At 48.0% G+C, this 19,042-nt stretch overlaps 1 protein-coding gene across 2 annotated transcripts in view; it reads right to left on the bottom strand.

The window, feature by feature from the left end:
• Window positions 1-19,042, bottom strand: part of BRAF (B-Raf proto-oncogene, serine/threonine kinase) — a 759,203-nt gene that overhangs the window by 68,057 nt on the left and 672,104 nt on the right. For both annotated transcript variants that reach the window (XM_086953040.1, XM_086953041.1), the window contains exon 17: window positions 15,137-15,271. In XM_086953040.1, coding sequence (XP_086809166.1) covers window positions 15,137-15,271 — 135 coding nt within the window. The remainder of the gene's footprint in view (window positions 1-15,136; window positions 15,272-19,042) is intronic.

The following is a 19,042-nucleotide window of genomic DNA, read 5'->3' as shown; positions in this document are numbered from 1 at the left end:
GGCGCATTGAACAGGGCACCCCGTGGCACGCTGGAGCTGCGGCCTTGGAGGTGTCGCCCCATCCCCCCAGCTTAACCGGCGTGGGCGCAACGGCAGGGTGCCGCCATTGCGGATCAGCACGAATTTGGCACCAACGACTGGGACCGGCGGCGGAGGCTCTGGTCTTGACCGCGCATTGGGGAGCCTGTTCATCAGCAACCATCTGACTTACGGTGGATCGAGTGCTGGGGGCTGATCTCGGAGGACTTGGGCCTGATCACGACGGGGGGTGGCTGGTCGCGAAGAGCCACTTCCTGGGGGCCGCAGCTGAGCACGGAGGAGTCTGCTTGTGTGGAGTACTGTCGGTGGCCTGGTCCGGAGGTGCCTCCTGGTGGACCGGCGGTCGGCGTTGTCGGCCCAGTTACACGTTGGGGGGGACACACACGACCACTGGGGGAGACTTTCAGCGGCCAGGAGGGTCGAGATGGCGGGCAACCCGCGGAGAGGGAAGAATGGCAAGGATGGCCTAACCAAAGGATCCCAGCATCCACCGTCCCCTGGGACGAGTGCTTCGTCTGCGTCGAGGGACGATGAGGCCCCAGCCAACAAGGCGTTCATGACGGAGCTTTTCGCCTCCATTAAGGAAGACATATCCGAACTGCGTAACCAGCTGGCGTCGTACCTTCGAGAGGTGAGGAGGGACGTGGATGGTATCGGGGAAAGGGTGGCCACCTTGGAGGATCACGACCTGAATGTGGCGAATGATGTGCACCAGTTGCAACAAGATGTGCTTCGCCTCACGGAGCAAAATCTGGACCTTCAATTGCATGCAGAGGATCTGGAGAATCGCTCTAGAAGGAACAACATCCGCATACGATCGGTGCCATGGGACGGGTAGTCTGGCGATCTGAGGGGCTATGTACTGGCGCTGTTTCTACAGATTTTGGACGGCGAAGACATCAGTGAGATCAAGATGGACAGGGCACATAGGGTTGGGCTGCCCAGGCGTGGAGGGGGCCCTCCGCCGGACATCCTAGTCTGTGTCCACGATTTTCAGTTGAAGGAACGCATTCTGCGGAAGGCACGGGAGACTCCATCTCTGCAGTTTCGGGGTCATCATCCTCAACTATATCAGGACCTGGCAGCATCCACTCTACGGAAGCGGCGTGAGTTTCGACCCGTGACTGAATTCTTGAGGGAACGTAACATTGCTTATTCCTGGGGTCATCCGTTCCGCATCATTTTCCGATGGCAAAACAGGCTTGCGCAGATCAGGTCACTGCAGGTGGCGAAGGACCTCCTGGGCATTGATGACGTGGAGTCTCCCCCTGGCAACGGGAGTCCCCCTGCGACGGGACGGCGGCGGTCCCCCTCCTGGCACAGAGTGGGCGGAGAGGTAGAGCGGAGAATGCCGGATCGAGCTACCAGTCTCCAAGAAAGAGATGAGGCGGTGGCTTCTGTTGCTTCCACCACCCTGGCCGCCTCACAGCTTGGCTCTGGGGCGGCATGACCTGTGGAGTGTGGACTGACTGGCGCCGGAGGGACAGGATCATGCAGGTACCGTGGGTTCATTTGTACTTTGTGGGAAGACGCCCCGGTATATGGTCATTGGGACGCACCGACAGGTGTTCCTCTCTTGGCCCCTAGAGGACTTCCTGGACTTCTTGGACTGCCATCTTCGCGGGTGGTTTGGTCTTTACATTTTTTGCTTGTTTTGTTGGGTATGGAATTGTGTTGGGGTTCTTTCTGGGGGGAGGGTGGTCCTGTGGGGAGGGGTTGGGGAGTTGACGGGGGGAAGGGATGGGGGGACAGTGGTGGTGACATGGGTGAGCAGAGGAGTGTGTGTCTGGGATGTGTGCGGGAGGTTGTGGTGTGCATGGGGTGGGTGCGGTTTGCCCCGAGGTCACTGACGACTTACTATCAGATTGGTGGTGGCAGGGGGGGTGCCTTGGGAAGTTCTCCTGCATTGCCTGCGATCGATGGACTTTCAGATGCGGGAGTGGGGACTTTTGAGGTGCTTGTAGAGAGGGCTGGTTTGTTGCTTCATTATACCTGTTAGTATAGGAACTTGGAACGTTAAGGGCCTGAATTCCCCGCAAAAGCAACAGAAGGTATGGAAATATGTGAACAATCATCAGTTGGATGTTGTGGGGCTTCAGGAGTCTCATTTAGCGCGCAAGGATGAACTGCGCCTTCGGCATAGGGCGTATCCCCTTATATACAGGTCTTCAGCTTCCACGAAACATAGAGGGGTGGCTCTCCTCTTCCGCGCTGCGCTGCACTTTCAACATCTGGAGGTGCGCAATGACCTGGTCATGGGACGGAGACCGCACTTGTGACCGTGCTGGACAATCTGCGTTCGCGTGTCGACAGTGGTCGGGCAGCCTTTTTAGTGCTGCTCGACATGTCGGCCGCGTTCGACACGGTCTGCCATCAGACCCTGGCTAGGAGGCTGGAAGAGTGCGGGATTTGCGAGGGGGCCAGAGACTGGCTGATCTCATATCTTGAGGGCAGGCAACAGCTGGTGTCACTTCCACCTTTCAGCTCGGAGCCAAGGAAAATTGGGCAGGGGGTGCCACAGGGCTCGGCCATCAGCCCGATATTGTTCAACCTGTACCTTCGTCCACTTGTCCAGCTAATAAAATCTTTTGGGGTCTCGGCATTTAATTATGCAGATGACACTCAGCTGGTGTTTTCCTTGGAAGGGAACAATGCGATTTCACTGAGCACCTTCCATCGCTGTATGGCAGCTACAGCGGATTGGCTTCGAGCAAATTCTTTGCAATTCAATAGCTCGAAGACGGAGGTGCTCCACTGTTCCACTGATCGGATCCCGCGGGCTCTACCCACCGATTTTTGGCCTAGCACTCTTCCCGAACCAGTGTTGGCATCGGAGTCAGCTCGTAATTTAGGGGTCATGTTTGGCCCTAACTTACAATTAGACCTACATGTCAACAAAACCACGGGAACATGTATGATGCTGCTCCGTATGCTACGCAGAGTTCTGCCTCTGCTCCCCGCCCAGTCCAGGCCAGAAATAGTCCGTGGGACTATTTTAAGCCGGCTCGATTATTGTAATGGTCTTCTCCTGGGGGCCCCAAAAAACTTGATAAGGAAGCTGCAGAGGGTGCAGAATATGGCTGCCAAACTGGCCCTCTCACGACCCAGATCTAGCTCTTCTACTCTTGCGCTTCGCGATCTGCATTGGCTCCCGGTAGATCTACGGGTCCAATTTAAAGCGGCCTGTTTGGTGTTCAAAGCGGTACACCGCCTAGGCCCTATCCCGTTACAAAACATGTTTGCATGGTATTCTGCCCCACGGCCTTTGCGGTCGTCATCGGCTCACCTTCTGGTGGTGCCTAGGTTTCAAAGAGTGAGGATGGGTGGCCGCTCATTTAGAGTGGCGGCAGCCAAATTGTGGAATTCTCTCCCACTCACTCTTAGGAGCTACCAGGACTATCTTCCATTCAGGAAGGCTTTAAAGACCTATCTCTTTCCCAAGTAATGGTTGTGCGTCTGTGCTTGTCTAGTGTGGGGGTTCTCTGATCAAAGCGCCAGGATGCCCTCTGGGTGACAGGTTTGCGCTCTATAAGTATGCTAAATAAATAAATAAATAAGGATGGCCGCTGGCTGATGGTGAAAGGTCTTGTTCAGGGGAGGTTGTGTACCTTTGTAGTGGTGTATCTCCCCAATGCTGGTCAGAATGGGTTTCTACAAGGCTTGTTGCAGAGGGTGGGAGACTTTGCTGAGGGGCACTTGTTCTTAATGGGGGACTTTAATTTGGTGTGGGATAGGACGGTAGATATCTCTGGTGCCAACAGGGCCAACACGGGCGTGTTTTCTGCTTCAACGCAGCAGTTGGTTGGGGAACTGGGGCTGCTTGATAGCTGGCGATCTACTCATCCTACATCCCGGGATTACACATTCTTCTCACATGTTCATCACTCCTATTCACGATTGGACCACATCTTCCTCAGCCAGGCTCTTAGGGGAGATGTCCTAGACTCTCCCATTTTTCCGCTCTCAGTTTCTGATCTCAGTATGCTGGTGCTCAGCCTACGCTGGTCGCCGGCCGGCGACGGGCAGCGGAAATGGTATTTCCCAGCCTCGGTGGTCAGGGATGATACCTCTAATAAGGCGCTGCGAAGAGCCATAAGGGACTTTTTTGAGCTTAATCCTGTGTCTGATACCTCGGTCTCCACTACCTGGGACGCCTTTAAGGCGTCGATCAGGGGCACGTGCCTGGGCCTCAATGCACATCTCAATCGTCTGTGGCGCCGGGAGCGGGAGGAACTGGAAGCAGAGTTGGCGGTCCTCGAACAGGCCCACAAGCTAAACCCCTCGAGACTGACCCTCCAGCCACTGACGGCGGTACGGGGGAAGCTGAGGGTCCACTATAATAACAGGGCAGAATTTACGTTATTGAGGCTGGGAAGACACCTGGCTCGCCAACTGCGTGATAGGAGGGAGCATGAGTATATCGGGGGGATCCGAGATGCGTCGGGCGTGATACAGCACCAGGACGAAACGAAAGCGGCCATTTTTGGCCACTTCTACGCGGAACTCTATGCGGGGGACAGGCTCCACGCGGGTGACCAACGGGAGTACTTGCGGCGCCTACCCATCCCCCAGGTATCTAAGGAGTGGAATGAATTGTTGGAGGCCCCGATTACCAGAGAGGAGGTGCTGGAGGCCATCAAGAACTTGAAACTTCACAAGGCGCCTGGGCCTGATGGCTATACCGCCATCTTTTACAAATCGTACGCCACGGAGCTCTGCGATTTTCTAGTCTCCCTTTTTAATGACATGGCCGTGTCTGGCTCTTCCGCTGGCTCCCTTGCAGAGGCCGTGATAACGGTTTTGCCTAAACCAGGGAAGGACCTCGCCCATTGCTCTTCATTCCGCCCCATAGCTCTCCTTAACATCGACGCCAAACTGTACTCGGCGATCTTGGCACATAGGCTACAAGACTTGATGCCGGCAATTATACACCCTGACCAATCAGGATTCATCAAGGGGCGCCAGACTCATGACAACACGCGAAGGGTGATTCACTTAATAGAAAAAGCAGACAGGTTCCGAATCCCGGCGGTCCTCGTGGGTCTGGATGCCGAAAAGGCTTTCGACCGTGTAGACTGGGGATTCTTGTTTAATACTATGTCGGCCTTCGGTTTCTCGGATAGGTTCATCACCATGGTGAGGGTGAATTTTTGCGGTCCCAGGTCTCGAGTGGCGGTGAATGGCCATCTGTTGGCGTTCTTCCCGCATTCTCGCGGCACTAGGCAGGGTTGCCCTCTCTCCCTCCTTCTCTTCGCGCTGTGCATTGAGCCCTTGGCGATGGCGGTGCGGGAACACAAAGGGATCCGGGGCCTTCCGTTCACAGGAGAGCAACACAAAATTACGCTCTTTGCGGACGACATCTTGTTTTCTGTCGCGGATCCGGTACACTCGCTACCATGTATCAGGGAGGCCTTGTTGCGTTATGAAGAGGTGGCCGGCTTCAAAGTCAACTACGACAAGTCGTATATCCTGAATCTTACGCTTTCGCAGTGGGAGGTGGACCGAGTATGCCCCTTGACGCCTTTGGCCTGGGCCACCGGTTCGATTGTCTACCTAGGGGTCCATCTGACACCGACGGTGGGGAAACTGTTCTCGGCTAACTTCCCACCTTTGTTAGCGAAGACCCGAGCGGACTTAGATCGGTGGAAACCTAAATTCTTATCGTGGCTGTGTAGAATCCATGCCATTAAGAAGGTCCTTCTGCCTAAATATCTGTATCTATTCCAAGCACTGCCTATTTCACTAGACAACAAATTTTTCCGACACCTCAAGACACAGATGTTGCGATTTGTATGGCAAGGGGGTCGGGCGCGCTTTTCCTTTGCGGTCTTGCGACGTTCGAGGAATGAGGGTGGCGTGGGACTTCCTGACTTGCAGCTTTATTACAAAGCGGCGCAACTGAGAGTGCTGGTGGAGTGGTCCCAACAAACATCGGAGAAACATTGGTTGCACATGGACCGGAGCGTGGCTGGCAGATCGGTCTGGGACTTGGCTTGGAAACCCAAGAAGGACCGACCATTGAACGCCTATATTAGTACCCCAACGAGTACCACTCTGAAGGTTTGGGACACGTTGGCCGCGGATGAGCACTGGACCACATTCCCCTCGCCGTTCACGCCTTTACACTTCAACCCAGCCTTCCCGCCGGGGATGCGAGAGGGGGCCTTCGATGTTTGGAGGGAGGGTGGTTGCAGGGCTCTGACCCATCTATTTCATGGCCAGGAACCCCTCACCTTTGCTAACTGTATGAGGGACTACGGGGTCCCCCCGTCTGAACGATATCGCCATGTCCAGTTACTTCACTGGGCCACATCACCTGGGGTGTTGGAGGCAGCTACGAGACCCCCGTCGCCCTTTGAGGCCTTCATACTATGGACTTCTGCCATGAAAGGGGTCATCTCCTTTATATACCAGCTCTTACTTAAGTCAGCGGTGGCGCCTCGCCCTCGCTACATGGGACAGTGGGAAGAGATGTTGGGGAGAGATATCTCCGATACAGAGTGGTCGGCGTTGTGGAGGGATTTAACAGCGTTTAACCACTCGCTGCATTTGAGGGAAGCCCACCTCAAGACGCTCATGCACTGGTATCTTTGCCCAGCCAGACTCCATCGCATATACCCGGCCACCTCTGACAGGTGCTGGAGGGGATGTGGGCTTCTTGGGGACTTCCTCCACATTTGGTGGGATTGCCCGGTAATCCGACCATACTGGGAGGAGATTCTCTCGCATATCAAGGACGTGCTTGGCTACCCCTTGGAGGACTCTATGGCCTTTGTCCTATTGGGCAATCGTGAGCCCGGCCTTGAGTATCAGACACGTGCGGACAAACAGATCCTGTGGCTCTGCCTTGGAGCAGCCAAGCTTACGCTAGCCGCCGCATGGAAAAAGAAGGAGGCACCAGCAATTTCCTTATGGCACGCAATGCTCTGGAAGCTGCTTAGCATGGAAAGAGTAGCGGACATCTTCCTCGGCAATTTCAAGAATTTCCAGTTTAAGTGGGGACCCTTGGTTGCCTATCTTTCTAAGGGCTTACCATCGGCTGTCTGCCCTGCATCATTGCGGTCACTGCACCTCTTTCAGGTCTAGTATGAATGATTGTATGTATGTATGGTTTGTATGGAGTCACCACCCTGGGGGGAAGGGGGACGGGGGGGAGGGGATGGTTAGTTTCTTAGGTCTTGGGTTTGTTGCGGTGCTCGCAGACGAGTTCAAGGCTTTTTCAATCTGGGTACGAGGAATCGTGGGCCAGGCAGATTTCCATCTTTGGCTTTCCTTAGCGTGCATTGCCCTCTGACAGGCACAACAGCATTATTGCTTTACTGCTAATGGCACTGATTGATTGATTTCTGACTCGATGCGCATCTGCTACCATAGAATGCCGCTGATCTTTGTTTTCTGATTGTGCCCCCTGCGTGGGGAAATGTGCGGGACCTCCGCAGTTTTATTTTCTTTATGTTTCTACTCAAAAATAAAGATTTTACAAAAAAAAGTACTTTTTATTTATATTTGATGTTCGAAGTAGGCACAGATAAGGGCCGAAAATATGTCTTTAGGTGACTGTTTATTTTTGTACCGTCTGCGACATCAAAATAATGATCAGAGTACGGGAAGTTTGTTGCAAGATCAGCACATTATTTATTTCCTTCACCCTCAATCCATGTTTAAAGCCAAAATAGCAATAGTTTAACTTATATCTGAAACCGTACGCCACAGTCAAGAACATGCTGATTTACTTCAACTGTCTGGGAATGCACCCTGCATTCAGGCAACCCACTCCTCATTCTCACCCTTCACTTTCACGCTCACTCTGCACTCACAATGCATAGTTATGGATTTCCCGCATTTGCCACATAATCCATCATCTGCTGCAAAATTTGCAGATGAAAAAAAACGCAGCAACACATGTTACCTATCAGTGGAAGACCCTTTCTAAAGATTGCCTGTTCACCTTTCTGTTGCTCATTGCTATATATGGATGTTAATGTGGTACTTATGAGGGGCAATAAAGGCCAGGACAGTGTTAACAAATGTAAACATTGCAGACCAATGCAGTAATGCTATTACAAAATATGCAGCATTATGCAGCATAATTAGTCTTTTCTTGCTGCAGAATTTAGTCAACCGTGCTGCATAATTTGACCTTCTCATGCCGCATAATTCCATTATCCCTGTTTATAGTGCAATGAGATCCCAGCCTGTGGTAGAAAGCACTGTGAATATGTAAGCCATTATTTTAAAACTGTATTTACATACTCTAAGCTAGGCTGCTGCAAAAATATGTAGTCATTGAGATAAAACAAGTTCTTACAAAATATACTTTTTAGTAATAAGTTATCAAGCTGTATCTAATGAAGACATTTTTGTGTTTCCACTTTTCCAGATCTCAGCTGATAAAACCCTTACATTACATCTCAAAAAGAATAAATATTTGCCACCATGAAGCTTTAAGCAGAGCCACTGGAATTATTGAGCAGAAGAGGACCACATTATGCAGCAATCTGGACTAAATTATTCAGCAAGAAAAAGTAAATTATGCAGCACAATGCTCCACATTTTGTGGTTAGCATTACTTCATTATTTTGTCTTTTTAACTCAAGGTAACGCTGTCGGGAAATATTTCTCCTCATTAGTACCAGTTTCACACCCAAATACAGCAGTAAGCAACTACAAGATTACCAGTCAATCTTTCCAAAGGGCGTTCCACTGCTACGGGAACACGTTGTCACGCTTTAAGAAGCTTTTGCTCTGTTTGAGCTAGACTCAAGATTTTTTTGTTGAAATCTGAAGATTATGTAGCAAGTGCAGAAACTGATAACTATGTGGAAAACACTGCTACTGAGGAAATTCCAGTGGCCCTGACTTTAAGTGACACAATCAATTAATGGCTGGTCAGAAGGTTGGTTCCTTTTTCAACTTTCTGCACTACAACCACACTCTTCGATTTCATGCAGAAGCACCTCAAAGTCAGTATTAACCATTCAGGGGAAGTTTTTTTTTAATGAAAGCTGAGTCCATGGGGTGGCAGGTAAAAGGCCAGCAGGGTTGCATTCAGATCCAGAGCCCAAATCCTCTTGTTCCCTGGGGCCTCGCATTAATGGTATAGGAGACAGAAGAAAAGAGCAAGAGGCATAGATATTGTTAAAGAGAAGGGCCAGAATAGGGAGCACTGTAAGGGGACTCATTTTTATGTTTACAAATGGCTAGAGACAGCTGCTTCATAGAGATACCTTAAAGAAGGGGACAATATACGTTTTTATTTTTTTTAAAGGGACATTAATTAGCGACACTGGTACTGCTGCCAAGTGTGTAAGTGGCTACTGCTGGTTATCATTAAGGAAGCAGATGCAGCAGGACTGGGCCCAGGGATATGAGGGGCCCACTGCATCAGTTATGACTGTCTACCTTTAAAAAAGGGGCATCAGAGCGTATTTTCCTTTCAAGGTCTGAGGTGATGATCCGTAATAGTGGGGAAGAGGTAAAAGATGCAGGGGAGATAGCCTGCTACTCAGGACTGCAGTTATCATCAATGCAGCAGATGTAGTTGCATAGGGGTCAAGGAGTGTGAGGGGCTCAACACCCCAATTATGGAGAGCTGTTTGTTTGGGATAATATCTGTTTTTGTTTGATACATTTGCTGTTTTATTAGTCTAATATTTAGTGCGGTTCATAAGCTATAGAAAAAGTATTCCTGAAATCATCTCATAAGGCCCGGTCCGTGCACGCAGCCATGTCCTTCCCGCTCCCCCAATCCTTGCCATAAAGTTTTGTAGGGGGGCCCAACCTCAATAGATTTTGCTTAGGGGGGCTCAGAGTAAAAAAGTTTAAAGCCCTCTGCCCTAGTGTATGGTACCCAGGGCCTATAAGTTAGAGGGTCACACCAGGGACTGCAGCGCTGATTGCGCCACCTTGGGTGTGACAAAGGTAAAACAATCCCCCAATGTGACACTGAAGAGGGATATCTTTCCCTGTGGCAAGGACCGCCTCTCCTAGCCCATAGACCGAGGTGTAGCCTCAGAAAGAAACTTGTCGATTGCATACCTTCAGCTTTCTTGATCACCATCAGCAATCTGTGTCCCTTGCAACAGGACCACTCCAGGAAAGTCAATGACAAGCAGCCACTGATGCTGGAAATGGACTGTAGACTGCTTTTTTTTGTTAAAGTAACCATTTGTGTGGACCTTGCTGGTCTCCTGACTGGCTCCCTGCTAGAGTTGGTCGCCTGAAGTAACTCCAAGTAACCGCATTGATACTCACCAAGTTTTTTAAAGTATTACATTTGTTGAATTTGCCAATGCTTGATCAAGGTTAATTAAAAAGCTGTGATTTACTGTACCTTGTAAAATCTGTATCTTTGGAACACTTTCATTTTGGTGTCAAAAATTATATAAAAATCTAAATTATTTTTATAAATCTGAGTTGGATTACTTGAGTGTTGTAGTTATTTCTTCTTCAATTGTTTTGCTGCTCTTCAAATGCTATTTCCCTTGTATAAACTCCACTGAAAGGCAGCATATGAAAAGAAGTCACATGTAACTTCGGCTCATTGACAGTGAAACACAGCCATGTTAAGAGGTTGGCCGTCATCTGTAGGTGGTTGAGTACTACCTCCGCCGAGCTCACCAAAAATAGCCAGTCGTCAAGGTAGGTTGTGTCTAAGGCAAGATACAGACTGCCTACGCTGTCACGAAGAAAAGATAGGATTTCTCCACCTGGCATGCATGTGTTCTGGCATACAGATATTCTGGCGAGATATATTCTTAGGAATAAGAAGGAAGATAAATATATAAAAGGATCCTGATACAATGATGGCAGATCTTGAGGTTTCCGAAAGATATTCCACCATCTGTGTGTATGCTTACAGCCTTGGTGCTACTCCATGTGAAAAGACGTGTAGCAATGCGATGGCAGATTGGGTCGAATACTTCATATACTACTGCACGATGTCTAGCAATCTGAAAATGCTTATGTGTGCCAGATCGAGACAAAAAATACATAGGTTCCGTTGCAGACATATTTGGTAGAATACAAGTCTAGAGATTTAAGTACAGCTCAGAACAAATGTAGACTTTATGTCAAGCCCACTGGCAACCTGATGTTCTTCATACTATTTTTCTTCATCATAATGAGGAACATCATCATCCCTGTCATTATAGTTATTTTCAAAATCTGTAACAAACAAATTATGTTATGTCTGGGCCCAAACATGTGGTAAGGTCAAGGCATCAGAATCAAAGAATCAAGAAGTTGCATGTACATCAGAACTGGCCTGACTTTGATCGAGTTTGTGACAGATTCCTTTCAGAGTTGGATAGCATGATAAGCTGTGTATGCTCGTCCAACATCAATGGAATCATAGTCTATGCACGTTGTATCAGTGAGGGTGATAGTGCCAGAGCCGAAGCAGGCGCAGGAGCTGGTGCTAGATCTGATGCTTGTCCAAGAGGCGCAGATAGTAGCGAGGACAGACATGCCGGCGGAAGTCGGACTAAAGGCTCCTGTGGATTCTTGGGACCCGAGGCACGTCAGAAGGAATCTGTAAAGTGCCTAAAATTCGCAACTTCCCTAAAGGTTTACATTGCTGCAAAGTTGCTGACGGACCTGGGAACTCAGGGTGCACCAAGACCAGACTCTGAATCGCCTCCAATGTAGCTCAGGTGTGAGGCACATCAATACTATTGCACCCTCTCTGGAGTCTGAGAGTGGGGGAAAGGGGACTATTTCCCGCTTGGATTTTTTGCGTTTCTTCTGTGACTTACCCAAAGACTTTGACTGCAACATGGATCTGTCATGGGAATGACTTCGGGAACAGGAATACGACCTCACTTTAGACATTGACCAATCATGTGCTTGGCAACGTAGAGTTTGGCTTCGAAATGTAGAGTTTGGCTTTACATTTGAGTATGACCTGGGATAGTTTGAGGCCAGGTGTTGCAGGCCTTAGAGTTGTGGATAAGCCACAGGCACCAGAGACTTCATAAGAGTTTGTCACAGATATATGTTTGTGACCGTCCCTGCAAGGACTGAACCCTATGGTTTTAGGGGGTGATATTTCCCTTGCACACTGGATATGTTATCTTAAAAAGTCTGTGAAAGACTACGGAGAAACTCAGAATCTGTGTCTCAAGGGACGGAAAGAAAGGAACGACATTGGTGCGGAGCCACACAACACCACCAAGTGGCACTCAGGAGAACTATTCTAAAAGTTTCCAGATCCAGTCTAACGCTTCACGATTATTCAAAAGGCGAGGAATCTGCAGTTATAAGTGCCCATCTAAGGTGCTATCTGCTGATTCCTCATCTCTTGAATCAATACCCAAGCAGTATCCCCAAGGCTAAGGAGCCAAGTAGATAGTACAACAAAGACGCATTGCAACACACCTGTATAAATGGGTATCCTTGTGGAATTCAGAGTTGAGGGAACAAATACCCATTGAAGGTATGGGCCTAAGCCTTACAATGCAGTCCGACACATATTCAGGACAGCCACACCCCTAGACAATGCCGAAGAAGCATCCTTCACACTGATGGAAAAGGCCCTGATGGACAAGTTACTTATCTTCAGTAACACCTTATCTGGTAGGCACTCCATCTAACCACAGATTCTTTACCTTAGACTATTTCCCAGGCATCAGACTGGATCTATAAAATCTTGAGCAGTACCTGTGCGAGCCCGTAGGAGAGCATCAATCAGCTCTGTGTTGGCATCGTCAGTGGCGTGCGCGGCGCCTATATAGGTGCCACCCCAGGGCATTGATATCAGTTACTTTTCATGACATTTCCAAACCAGAAGCACAAGCTACGTTAGAAGTCTGATAGATCAGTGTGCTGACACTGAAGCCCTACAGGGATGCTTCTAGATGAACAAGTTACTTACCTTTGGTAATAATATAACTGTAAGAAGCATTAGTTAACTATATATTCCTTACCTTGAAATTACCCCCAGGCGTCAGACTGGATCCGGAAATTTTGTTTGTCAGCAGTACCTCTGCGCGTCGGAAGGTGGCATTGGTCGGCTCCGCATTCGTCGTTGGCGTTGTGTCGCCGGGATGACGTCGTGTCAGCTACTTAGACACCGGCCTTGGGCGCTGACGTCAGTTCTGTACATGACTTTCCGCACCAGAAACGCAGAGCCATGCAAGACATTGACCACTGGTGCAGAAAACTAGGGCCCTGAAAGGATGTCTTTAACCCTAGAAATCAGTTTGCAGAACAGGGAGGATGGGTGGGGCGGTAAGGAATCTATAACTAACTAATGTTTCTCACAGATCGTTACCAAAGGTTACGTTACCAAAGGTAAGTAACTTATTCATCTGAAAGAAACACTTTAGTTATAGATTCCTTACCTTAGAATAGATACCCCAGCAATACCAACACCGAAGGTGGGTCTGCGAACCAAGTTCACACCACAAAGTCCTGGAGAACAGAATGGCCAAACAAGCCGTCTCTCCGGACTTGACTGTGCAGGTAGTAGTGGTTAGTGATCGTGTTCAGTGATGCCCACATAGCCACCTGACAGATGTCGTTCAGAGGAACGCCTCGTCCCAGAGCAGTAGTGGCTGCTGTCGCCCTGGTGGAATGGGCGCGCAGCCCCACTGGAGGCTCTTTCTTAGCAAGAGAATAGCATGTTTTAATATACAAGATGACCCATCGGGAGATAGTCCGCTTGTGTACAGCCCGACCTTTCTTGGCACCCACGTACCCAACTAAGAGTTGGTCATCCACCCGGAACTGTTTTGTGCGATCCAGGTAAAAGGAAAGCACCCGTTATGGGTCTAGACGGTGGAGTCTCTCTTCCTCTTTTGAAGGATGCAGAGGCGGAAAGAAGGTGGGCAAAGTGATGGTCTGCCCGATGTGAAAGGCAGTGAAAAGCAGTGACAAATTTGGGCAAGAAGGATGGATGAGTCCTGAGGACAGCTTTGTCCGCATGCACAAACAGAAAAGGACGCTTAGAAGAAAGCGCCTGTAGCTCACTCACTCGTCTGGCAGAAGAGATGGCCACCAGGAATACAGTTTTAAGAGTTAGAAGCCTCATAGGACAGTTGTGAAGCGGCTCAGAGGGAGCACACATTAAATAGGTTAAAACAAGTTTCAAGTCTCACTGAGGCATAACGAAGGGACTTTCTGGCATAAACTTAGTTCGCAGACCCACCTCCGGGGTTGGTATTGCTGGCGTATCTACTCTAAGGTAAGGAATCTATACCTAACTGTTTCTTTGAGATAAACAAGTTACTTACCTTCGGTAATGATATACCTGTAAGAAACATTGGTTAGTTATACCCACCCATCCTACCCGTTTTTGCGAACTGACTTCTTGGGCTATGGACTTCTTTCAGGGCCCTAGTTTTGTGCACCCGTGGTCAGTGTTTTGCATGCCTCTGCGCTTCTGGCGTGGAAAGTCGTGTACACAACTGACGTCAGGGCGTGAGAGTGGCATCTATGTGGCTACCGCGACGTCATCCCGGCGCCAATGATGCTGCCGATGAACGCGAAGTCTTCGGACGCCACCTTTCAACACGCAGGGGTACTGCTGTCGAAAAAATTTCTGGATCCAGTCTGACGCCTGGGGGTAATTCTAAGGTAAGGAAGCTATCACTAACTGTTTCTTTCAGAAATTTTACATAAGCAACAAACAGCCAAGACTTGAGCTCTGAGGAAGTGGAAAGTTACGCAACACACAAACAGTGAGAGAAACTGTGAACAAAATATGCCAGGAGCTTGACATGCACCATATCTGAACTGTGGCTTTTGACACATTTGTAATAGTATTATTGACATAGGTGGTAAATTTATGACGCAGCACAATATTTCCAGCAGTGATACTCATCAGATTTGCAGTTGGTGTCATAATAGATCTGCCTGGGTGAAGTGCTAAAAAAAATTATGGATTCAGTCTGCAGCCCGAACATATATTTTTAGCTACATCTGAAACAAGGGGTTTCCATTGGAAAGGGCACCTCCCTTAAACACTTTCCCCACATGGCTACAATCTATATCACACTTAATATGGCAACTTGAAGGTGCTACTCTTACTTTTCCATATTTTACTGGTTACAAAGTAGACATGCCTTCACCCTACTGTTGCTATTAGAGTCCATACCTGTGGAAAGAGAGGTCGCTCGTCTCTTTTCTTCTTTAAACAGTCTGCCATTAACCTCTTCATTGCTTTGGGACAATTACTCCGCACTTTGCTGAGGTCAGCAGAAAGGTACCCACGGCCCACCATGAAAATGATCTTTGGGGTAGATAGAAAGGATAAGACATGAGAAACAGAGCATTAAAGAATACCAAATGTAGTCTACATTTGTTGTTTCTGGAGAGTCTTAATGACAAATGCCTTAATTCGGACAAAAGATTGCAACCTTCAATGGAAGATATTGAGTGCTCTTTATAAAAACATACATTCATTATATAATCAATCGTGTAACCAACCTGCAACATATGGTAACATTTCTTTAACCCAAGTTCTCGGTAACCATCAATGAATTTATAAACAATGAAAAGGTCCATCTGCGATCGGTGAGCATTATGAGTAAATATTTATGTTGCCACGTCTTTGTCCAAGTATGGTTTCTGTTTTTTGTTGTTGTTATTTTTCGGAGAAACCCAAATTAAAATTAAAATGGACACCGAAAACAGTAGCCAAACCCATTTTATTTGTATACAGGAAATAATTAAGCCTGGGCGGAGTTTGCGGAGTTTCGCTATGGCAGAACTCCTCAAAAAAACTCGCCCGCACTACGCAGAGCTCCACGAGCAGCAGAGTGTGTTAGATAAATAACGTTCACTGTGATATTCCGTGCCAGTTGCTTGTCCGCACTGTGCAATAATCGCGAATGGCACCTTGCACAGCGCAAGTGGGCGCTGCTTCCTTTCTGCCGCTCAAGTAGATTTTTGCTCGAGCTGCAGCTCTCTCAACGCAAACGAACGGTTTCTCAACACAAGAGGTTGCAAGCATAAGCGACCGCTCGCAATGAGAAATCTGACCGCCCGCATTGAGAAATCTCGCCTGGAGGTTGATTTTCAACGATCGCGCTCGCCAACTTGATGTTGACAATCGCAAATGAGGAAAAATCTTGCAGGGAGGAGGATTTTCCTAGCTTGCGCTCACCAACTTGATGTTGACAAATGCAAGGGAGGAAAAAAATTCCACTCCACAAAACATATCGGAAATCCACGAGCTCCGTGTAACGCGGAGTGCGGAAAAACTCATCAAACTCCACAAGCGGAGCAGAGTTCACCGCCCAGACTTAGAAATAATGAATGAAATGAGTAGCGGTCACAGTGACCGTTGACCCCTCAGTTCATTTTGAAGATCTAGTGAATTAAGTAGCATGACATTAAAACTGTTGTTTCATGAAGATACCCTAGACAGATTACTAATGTAATTTTTGTTAATAGTGTTTTTTTTTTGTAAATTTCTTTATTGACATTTCAAGTAAGACGAAACAATGGAAATCATATGCCATTTTTTTTTAATGTATATTACCAAATGCAGATTCCTCATCTTAGGAATAGATACAACACCAGTACCTTCCAAAGGCGGTGGGTTGGTAAGAATGTCTTGCAAGAGTGAGCGGGAAAATGGCCCTTTCGTCAGAGCTGGCTGTCAAGGCAGTAGTGTTTCTTTAACGTGTGCAGATGCCCAGAACAGGCATCCACCTTACTAAGTCAGTTGTAGCAGCCTTTACTCTGGTGGGATGAGCCTGCAGGTCTTCAATTGTGTTGCTTTTAGGCCAGCTCACAGCAGATTTTGATTTAGAGGACTATCCATCTTCATAAAGCCTTTTTCTGCACTGCTCTTTCTTTGCTCTAAAGAGTCCTACAAAAGAACTGGTCATCCGCAAAATAGGCCTTTGCGGGGTTAATTCACTCTTAGGGCCGTTCCTACGGAGTCTCTTTTCTTGCTTGGAAGGGTGAGGTGGAGTGAAAAACATTGTCAGAGTGATAACTTGGCCAATGTGGAAAGCACTTTGCGTAACCTTCAGGTCCTCAGTATTCTGGTGGTTTACCACAGTGGGATCGAGAACACCTAAGTTCACTAATGTGAGCGCAAAGGTGATACCAATTATGAAGATTGTTTTGAGAGTTAGTAGTCTTAGTGAGCAGCGATACACTGGCTGAAAAAAGGGTACACATAACAAAATGCAACATCAAGACCCACTTTAGCATGACGAACAGGTTGGGGTGAAACATGTGAGTCAGACCTTTGATAAAACACATCAAAACAGGGGATTTAATTAAAGATGGTTGGTCAAGTAAACCCAAAAAGATAACACTCGATTGCGCCTACTGCACGACCTTACTGGGCCAATGATAAAAACCACAATGCAGCGAAATGTTTGACGTGCAGAGGGTGGGTAGGACGAGCATGAGGCCAGTAATGAACTTCGCCAAGCATAATGGACTTTATTTAAGTGCTTTAGGGTTGCAAGGATAACAGTAGATGCTGCGACCAGTAGACTGAATGCATTTAACTGTAGCTAACCCTTGTTCATGAGTGGAGGTGCTGCTTTAGAGGCAGGTACTGCACTCTTCCCTGTTGATGAGACAGAAGTTAATCCCGAAATGATATCCGGTTCAGAGAGCAAATGCAAAAACTCAAGCTCAGGAGCTAGGATGCAATAATCTCCTGGGTGAATCGGGGGCTATTAAGATGACTTTCTAGGCAGGAGACTGGTCAGTAGGAGCAGATACAGGAGACCTGTGTCCCATTGCAGTCGTAATGCCTCTCCCTACTGGAAACTCCTCTGTACAGTAGTTTTGACACAGCACGTTCCAGACGATGCTCAGAGGATATAACCAGGGCATGCCCCACTGGTCAAAGATGCCTCATGCCACCTTGAGCTGAACATGCCACTAATGATGGGCCAGTCGACACATGCTCAGCTTGTCTGCTCTGGCAATCAGAGATCCTGCTCGATGGTTGGCTACCAGAAAGAAGTTATGCTAGTCTAGTTTAGCCATTTTCTTCAGGCACAGGAACCAGGACCCATTGCTGCCATACTTGCTGCAATCTTGGGAGGTGAGACTGGACTCTGTTTTACCGTGAGAACAAGTCGCAAAGTCGCCCCAGAATCACCAGCAATAGGAGATATTCAGTATCTGGAAGGGGCCTATTATAGGTTGTAGTATATGGGGAATAGTGTGCGGAAGACATTGTGACAAGTAGGGGTTAACTAGCTTAGGTAGTGTTGATGAGTGAAATTGCATGCAGAAAACCCCTGTATCACGCTGAGATAGCAGAGAATCTTGTGCACTCTCAAAACAGCACTGGCTGCCCCTGAAGAAAAGGCTCTCTTTCAAAGCTATGTGCTACTGTTATAGGTCCTTAAGAATAAGGACCCTCATTACTTGCATCGATTTTTTTAAACCCTGTTCTCCTAAAAGGAAGCCAAAATATGCGGGGGCAGTGTTGGCATGCATCCCAATTGTAAAGAGAGCACGCATTGGGGGTTTGCTTCTTTTGTTTCTTAGCAGCTAAGCTGTGGAACTCTCTTCCTCTTCACATTAGACAAGAAATTAAAAACCTGGTTGTTCAGGTCGGCCTAATTGTGCTGCTCCATTAGTATGCTGTTTGGTTCTGACCGTTGGGAGCTTGTATCTAGTGCTGGGACACTTCAGTGGAAGTACCTATGCACTTTATAAATCACTTTATTATTACACACACAAACATATATGGAAGTGTAACTATTTTGTTACGTGAGACTGTGGTTGCGAGGTGCACATGGCAGCAAGCATTTTCTTTATTGGTTTGGTTGATACAGAGATTGATTGACTACTTACAGCAAAGAAGATAGGCTATCCACCCCTAAAGGGTGCAAGGTCGTGCACAGGAGGCAACGTTTGTGGGTAGTGTTTGGTCAGGACTGGTGAAAAGAATATAATGGAAAGTGATTAATACAGTACAGCAGTTGAAGGTGCCTACAACAAAGGCAGAAGCACAGCGGTTCATTGGGGTGATGGGAATTTAGAGACCGCACATACCTCCTTAAGAATTAATATC

The sequence above is a fragment of the Lissotriton vulgaris genome, chromosome 1_2 (assembly GCF_964263255.1).
Source record: "Lissotriton vulgaris chromosome 1_2, aLisVul1.2, whole genome shotgun sequence".
In the NCBI taxonomy this organism is placed as follows: domain Eukaryota; kingdom Metazoa; phylum Chordata; class Amphibia; order Caudata; family Salamandridae; genus Lissotriton; species Lissotriton vulgaris.
The sequence above is the reverse complement of the archived record's forward strand: the minus strand, read 5'-3'. Positions and strand labels throughout refer to the sequence as shown.